The sequence below is a fragment of the Papaver somniferum genome, chromosome 3 (assembly GCF_003573695.1).
Source record: "Papaver somniferum cultivar HN1 chromosome 3, ASM357369v1, whole genome shotgun sequence".
Lineage (NCBI taxonomy): Eukaryota > Viridiplantae > Streptophyta > Magnoliopsida > Ranunculales > Papaveraceae > Papaver > Papaver somniferum.
This window is the reverse complement of record NC_039360.1, coordinates 152,740,413-152,747,534: the sequence shown is the minus strand read 5'-3', so window position 1 is coordinate 152,747,534 and position 7,122 is coordinate 152,740,413. Positions and strand designations below refer to the sequence as shown.

General features: G+C 34.9%; 2 protein-coding genes across 3 annotated transcripts; both read right to left on the bottom strand.

Annotated features, from left to right (window-relative positions):
* Positions 1-362: 362 nt before the first annotated feature.
* On the bottom strand, positions 363-2,724 carry LOC113360124 (putative uncharacterized protein DDB_G0289263). The gene is made up of 4 exons (XM_026603667.1): positions 2,596-2,724; positions 1,205-1,340; positions 999-1,084; positions 363-791 (listed from the first exon to the last, which is right to left on the bottom strand). The coding sequence occupies exons 1-4, from the start codon at positions 2,722-2,724 to the stop codon at positions 363-365; spliced, it is 780 nt and encodes a 259-aa protein (XP_026459452.1).
* Positions 2,725-3,285: 561 nt separating this feature from the next.
* LOC113357696 lies at positions 3,286-6,453 on the bottom strand. Of its 2 annotated transcripts, none has more exons than XM_026601134.1 (11): positions 6,306-6,453; positions 6,134-6,207; positions 5,559-5,661; positions 5,321-5,419; positions 5,149-5,214; positions 4,891-5,007; positions 4,630-4,704; positions 4,381-4,483; positions 4,143-4,190; positions 3,705-3,826; positions 3,286-3,626 (listed from the first exon to the last, which is right to left on the bottom strand). In XM_026601134.1, exons 1-11 carry the CDS (start codon positions 6,378-6,380, stop codon positions 3,525-3,527), a joined length of 984 nt encoding a protein of 327 aa, XP_026456919.1. In that variant the 5' UTR covers positions 6,381-6,453; the 3' UTR covers positions 3,286-3,524. The 2 variants fall into 2 exon arrangements, with proteins under 2 accessions (XP_026456919.1, XP_026456920.1); XM_026601135.1 differs by having other exon boundaries at positions 3,332-3,626; positions 3,773-3,826.
* Between the last annotated feature and the right edge of the window lie 669 nt (positions 6,454-7,122).

The window sequence follows — 7,122 nt, the reverse complement described above, 5'->3', positions numbered from 1 at the left end:
GAAGTATTTTGAAGCAATGTTTTGTCCCCAGTCATATGAGTTGAAGCTCCACTATCATTAATCCACACTGTATTTGATGAAGAGGGATCATTATTCAAAGCAACATTATTGAGATTCATACTTGTATAAGCATGTTGAGTAGTACCAGAAGGATGAGCAGTTTCATGTGAGCAAGGTCCTTGTTCTTCAGAATTTGCATAATTTGCTTGAGATCTATAACCATTTGAATTTCCACCACTTGAAGTACTAGTAGTTGATGGAGGATGATATCTGAAGAAACATCTGGTGGCAATATGGTCATTCTTATTACATATTTGACAAAACATCTTAGAATAGTCCAAATAAGATCTTTTATCATTACTTTAATTTGATCCATTATGTGACTGACCATTTGAGCTATTAGAGCTAGACCCATGTTGATACTGGATGTTTTTATATGATCCACCATTACCATTCTTAGTATATCCACCATTTCTTCTGTTGTTATTATAATCATTTGAACTATTTCTCCCATAAAAAGCAGTAGTAGTTTGGTCATCATACAAATTTGTACTTTGATGTTGCCTCTCAGATAGAAATTGTTCATGAGATAACAATCTAGCCTTAATTTCTCCAAAAGTATATGGAGTCTCTCTGTTTTGTGAAGAAAACACAAAGACATCATATTCACTACCTAATCCATTTAGCAAGAACATTATCAAATCCTCATCACTTACTTTTTCACCAATTGCTGCTAAAGAGTCGGATATTGTCTTGATCTTTTTAAGATAATCAATAATATATTGATTTCCCTTTTTAATTCAATTTAATTGTGTCCTCAAAAAAATTTTCTTTGCACGAAATTGAGTTCTAAAGCTAGTTTCAAGGTAATCCCAAATATCCTTGGCTGTAGTAAGACCAAGAACATCACCACTAACAGTAGAAGTAAATGTGGCTTTAAGACAGGTTGAGACAAATCTATCTAATCTCCTCCAAGAAATTCAGTTAGCATTATCTACCTCAATTCCATTAATTGTAATCCTTCTTGGTGGTTCTATGATTTCACCATTAACATACCCATATAGATCCGTTGAGACAAGAAAACCTTCAAATTGATCACGCCACAAAAGATAATTTGAACCATCCAATTTCATTGAAACAAAATTGGAGATATTTGTAAAAGGAAGAGTATACAAATTACCAGTACCAGCGGAAGTCGACATACCTTTGTTGAATTGAATAGGTGAAAGAATATCGTGATGTTGATGACGATTATTGTTGTTGTTGTTATTGTTGTTTGTATTATTGGTGTTGCTAGTAAACGCAGATCTTAGACTGACCATAAAATTTTCAGATGAACCCTAATTCAAGATTGGGAAATATTATTGAATTTGTATTACCCAGATGAAAAGAAGCTAAAAATTATTGACAAAATTGTTGAGTTGTTTGTATAAGAGGATCGTTTCTAGTCTGATACCATGAGAATTGTTAAGATCTCATGATAATCAAGAACAAGATTGTGACACAGAGATGATGAAGAAAGTAAATCTGTTGTATTATTGTGAAAAGAAACGTTAACCAAAGATGTATATGTTCAGACATATTTATTACAGACAATTACAACTGTCGGAATCAGACATGACTTAGACAGATGATTAGTGAGCAAAGATAAAGTCAAACAAGACTTACTTGACTAACATTCCTATTAGTCTCATGAATTTATGTCCTTTTTTTGGTTATGGATGTTGGATTATCTAGATTTTGTAGATGTGTACATAGTTGTACACCATCCTGTTTTGTGGGTATGGATATTGGATTTTGTAGATCTGTATATAATTGTACACTATTGTGTTGTCTCATTGATATATTGCATGTTTTGTGGGTATGGATGTTGGATTTTCTGAAATTTATAGATGTGTACATAATCGTACACCATTGTCCTGTCTTATTGATATATTGCATGTTTTGTAGGTATGGACGTTGGATCCTCCGGATTTTTTAGATGTATATATTGCTTGTTGGTGGGTACGGATGGTGGATTTTCTGGATTTTTGCAGAAGTGTACATAGTTGTACACTGTTATTATGTCTCATGAATATATTGCTTTTGTGAGTAAAGATGTTGAATTTTATAGATTTTATTTGTCACCGATGTAAACTAAAATTTTAAAAAAAATGAAAATTATATAATCATATGGGTACTTGTATTTTTATCAGTATAAACTGTTGACAGGTTTAACCCGTTTATGTACTTGTACATTTTCCCCCAAAGCTCTATAGATTTCGATGAACATAGAAGCAGGAGAAAAGAAAAGAAAAAAGAGGATGTAACTCGTAAACATAAATCACAAACCACTACCAGAGATGCTATTTCAGAATTTGCATATTACTAATATTAAATCAAATGATGAGTTTACGAAAGAGAAACTGAAGCTTCTTCCCCATTTAACAATAAGAAGTAATAATCTTATAGATTAAAAAAAAAAAAGGAAGTGAACAAGAACAACATTAAATTCTAATCGAAATACTACGTTTTGGATTGAGATTGAGAAAGAGTTTGGAGCTGATTGTTATAATCTTCTAGTTCTTCATAGTAAACATCCCAAACACACCTAACGCAACCACTCCCACAACAATCTCCAGGTAATGGCTTTTCTGGTGGTGTTGGTTCTGGTACTGAATTATCCAAATTCACTTTCTCCGTTGATTGCTCTTCTTCAAGCTTCTTCGATTCGTTATTAGACATCCCACCAGATACCCTTAAACAACGATTTCGAGTTTGATTTTGATCTTGGTTGAAATCTTGAAAATTTATTGATCGGATAACGATGGATTTCCCCCTAGAAGAGAAGGATGATGGAGGAAATCTTAATCCAAACCCTTTTAGAGTCAGGGTCAGATTCAGACTTTTCATCAACCAATCAACCGTTACACCATCCCTGAGACGTCTTTCCTTCTTTCTTCCCTTCTTATGTAATTGTGATTTTGATTGGTGGACTGGATACCCTCTGATTGGCTGACAAAAGCAGCCAATGAGTTACTAAAAGCACATCTATATTAGAGAAGGGCACTTCACCAGTTAAATGTTCCGCAGTGTCTCCATGAGACTACGATTACTTGAGAATCAGAATTCTTTTAATAAAATAATGTGATCTTGATACCGTCTGCTTAGGAATTCATCTTGGTCTCTCTCGAACATCTTCTTCTTTGAACCAAGGCGTGAATTCATGTTTTTGAAATTTACATGAACCATAAACAAATAGTTCTCCCAATGCTTTTTACTTCAGAGATAATTAAGCTAAATATATGATAGAATCTTCGTGATTTTGTCATATTATTTTGTAAATACTTGCTCGATAAAAGACAAGCTCATTGAATATATACCATTTGTGAAAGGGAGGGCAACACATATAACAGTTAAACAAATTCTGTGAAAAGGAGATATTCTTTTTGTATTTTCTAGATTTTTTTTTCCTATGTGTGTAATAATTCAGCTAGCAAACTAAGAGGTAACCATATTCGCACTAAACATTACTGCATTACAATTCACTGTGGCTTGCCCTCAAGTATTTGGACAACCTGCTCTGCTCTCGACTTGATGCCCCTCAAAAACTCTGTCAGAACTCGCTGCTGGTACGATCCTCCCTCCTGCAGTGAAAATATTTCAGCAGTATCACCAAAGTGGAGATCACTATAATGGTTACGAGGTCAAAGGGTGTATCTTACAGTTCGGATCAAAGTGCGCTCAATTCTTTTCTTAATGACAGCATATAGGTCGTCTGCAGCCACCTCACCTTTTCCAAGAGTCAGACCATTGAGCAATAATCTATTCCATTCTTCTTCGGGTGCTACAACAATAATATGACATCAAGGATGTTACTTTCAGCAAAAAAAAATCAGTGAGGATGCATGTGGCAATTGCTCAGTAGGAGTATTCAAATCAGTTCGATAAGGTTCGTTTTTTACTTAATCATAACTAGCTAGAAAGAGCAACACAAATTTACTTCGGAAGTAGTGAAGTCAAATATGAGCAACTCCAAAGCAATGGCAGTGAAGACATGCCGTGCTTATTCTAGTTGACGTGCTCATTAGTGGCTACCATAATGTTGAAGGATTCATGTTTTCCTAATGTAGCAGTCAGATCAAATTTCAGAAAACCAGTACCTTTGATTATATTCTCAAGGAATTCCTCAGCTTTCAAAATTTCATTCCCTGGATAAGAAAACAAAAACAAAAAGCTCAGTGGCATGGACTCAAAAACAGAAATTACTACTAAGCAACAACCAAACTTCTTACAAAATTGTATTGGTAATCCCTCAACCTGAAGGGATCTACTATTTCCTCTTATTCCTTGGCTATATTCACCCTACTAGTGACTTAATATTTATGGTATTTCAAATACCTTTCATGGCATAACTACGTTTAGAGAGAATTCTTGAAGCATAGAGTTGTAATACTTTCTGCAACATGGCTGCAAGTCCTGGTTTATCCACATCTTCATTTGCCTGCAAATAACTGATTACAAAATCAGCAGCTCTACTACGAATTACCCCTTACATTGACTAGATAGTAACAATTAATCATGGTGTACAACAGATTTATCAAAATGTAGAAGCAACCCAACGACCAGTGAGAAGAACTAATAACTCACTTGCCGTAATTGCGCATTGACTTCGGCAAGAAACCCCTCATCCAGTTGACCCTCTTGTTCCCTTTGATTTAGTTCCTGGCGAACAGCCAAAAGAAAAGGCATCACATAACCCGAGTGTATCTCTACCCAAATAAGCAGCAGGTCTCAATAATATTATCATCTCAGTTTTTGATATATTCTTTGAAGCTTTTATAAATCAGTTTATTCATCTCCAAAAAAATATATTAACTTGGTCCAACTAGGAACTCAACTCTTACTTACTTTCTCCATCTGAACAAGGGCCTTGGGATCTCTTGGAGGCCATGCAATCTCTTCCTCAACGTCAACTACAGGCCGTAAAATACTTTTTAGTATATCTGTGGATGATTCTATTTTCTCCTGCACGGAATAAGAAAACAAGTTAAACGTCAGAAACTTGTAAAGGTCCACACACAGAAGCAATAAACAAAAGCTAACATTCAAGGAAACACGAAAATTCCATCAGAATTTGAGGAGTCAGAATGTCGGAGTGAACCTTACTCTGGTCTTATTGACAAGGCGATCCACGATACTCATAACAGATAACGCCAATTCCTCATAATCTTTCTGCATTGTAGTAATTTTAGATGAAGCTTAGTAACTTCCATGGGAGGCAATGCTTGAAACATCATTTAAAAAAGTGAGTTATAATCAACCAAGTCAAAAACCATGCTTTATCATCCTCGGATTTGCATGTCTCTGTTCTAGCAGCAAGTCGAATCCAGAAACTCTCATTGAATGCAAGAACATTTTCAACAACAAGCTTCTGAAGCTGAAAAGAAAAAGAGAGAGATAAGTTGCATCCTGGCACATTTAACCTTTCAGCTTATTATATGATTTTCTCTGCCGAACTCCTACCAGAACTAAAATGACGAGTGCTCCAAACAATTTAAACGCGACTCTCCACTTACTTCTTTCTCATTTGAGTCCCTTAGCACATCTATCAACCTATCCACTTCCACAGTTTGCTTAAAAGACTTCTCGGCATCATTGACTGCAAATACCATAGTTCTCCTGTTTAAACCAGACGGATTATTGTTACTTATCATCAATGCGTTTAAACAGAATATTTCACAAAACTAGAACAGTTCACTAGAAAGAAAAGAAAAGACAAGTTTAGCAATATCAAAGCATAACCCTAGGTCTGGAATGTCAGGAAACAACGCTTGACTGGGTGTAAAAAAAATTCGCTTCAAATTAATCAAAATCAGTTTTTATCGGCCTTGAGGTCCCTAAAACTATCAATGCAGCTGTAACATGGTCCGGCAGGTACCAGCAGTCAAACTGGTACATCTTCCATCCAATTGAATAAAAAACTAATAAAATGAGTGCCAATTCAATCAATTTTTATCTGTAATTAGTTCTTTATTTTTCCTGTCAATGTGTACTGTTCATCTATAGCTATTTCTTTGTTTTCCCTATAACTTTACAAGCTTTAATTTAATCCTTAATTTACACAACAAAAAATAAATAAATAGCACAATACCGCCTTGTTATGGAAGGTGTTAGGAAAGATGCTTTGTTCTTCCCCACCATGCCCAAAGTCCTAACTTTCCATGTCTGTGCATTATAATAGAAAAAGAAAAATTGACAACAAATAAGAGAGTAACATCCTCAGTATCAGCAAAAGTGAGAGACAGGGGAAGAGAGAGAGAGACCTGGAAATGGTGGGTATGGTGGTGATGGAGTGAAGTAGGAAAGAAACCACATCTCAGAATGGTAGTGGTAGCCATTGCAGAGAAACAAAGAGAAGAGACTGTTCTGAAGATGAGGATAAAGGAAATAATAAATTGAAGGGTGTAGATATTGTTGAGTGACACGTTTGAGTTCTAGTCAGATATCCAGTCTCTTAGAGCAAGTCCAGTGGGAGATTTGCCTATCCATGTGTACCATCATTTGGCACATACAAGAAAATTCTGGGGCATATTCAATAAGAATATGGTTAGAAATAGTGTTTTTAGGCTATCCCTTATCTAGCAACTTTTAAAAATGCTAAAATACCCTTGGATGATTAGTGTTTAATTAGTATTAATTTTAATGATTAGTTGTTAATGATTAAAGTTTGTATTAGTGTTCATTTAGGATAATAATTATCTTTTTAAAGAGATTGAATGAGTTATTATAGAAGAAGAGGAGTAGAGAATTTTTTTTTCTTTTGTGATATTTGTGATTGTTGAAACATGTGTGATCCAAATTCGAGTGAGGAAGGTGAATCTTCATCACGTAAAGTTAAGAAAATACATATCAATTACGATGGAGATCCGGAGATGGCTTATTTTTTAGATTATGAAAACGATTTTACCCAAACTCAATCTCAAACTACTTTTTTCTCAAGCTCAAGATGATTCCTTTGTGGAGCCAAATCCAGAAGATGAGTACATTGATGAGGAACCCAATGCTAATAATACACATGTATGGTCGTAGACGTTGTTTAATATCCATTTTGTAGCTTGAATCCACCAAAAGTTTGGATTT

Excerpts from the sequence above, each read along its gene's own strand:
- LOC113360124 (XM_026603667.1), bottom strand. The coding sequence starts at position 2,724 with ATGTCTAATAACGAATCGAAGAAGCTTGAAGAAGAGCAATCAACGGAG. Across the intron at positions 1,085-1,204 it reads ACCTATTCAATTCAACAAAG|GTTTTCTTGTCTCAACGGAT; the intron begins GTATGTCGACTT and ends ATCAATTTGAAG. Across the intron at positions 792-998 it reads TTACAATTAATGGAATTGAG|GGAAATCAATATATTATTGA; the intron begins GTAGATAATGCT and ends TGAATTAAAAAG.
- LOC113357696 (XM_026601134.1), bottom strand. The coding sequence starts at position 6,380 with ATGGCTACCACTACCATTCTGAGATGTGGTTTCTTTCCTACTTCACTC. Across the intron at positions 5,420-5,558 it reads GGGACTCAAATGAGAAAGAA|CTTCAGAAGCTTGTTGTTGA; the intron begins GTAAGTGGAGAG and ends TTTTCTTTTCAG. Across the intron at positions 4,191-4,380 it reads ACGTAGTTATGCCATGAAAG|GGAATGAAATTTTGAAAGCT; the intron begins GTATTTGAAATA and ends TTTCTTATCCAG.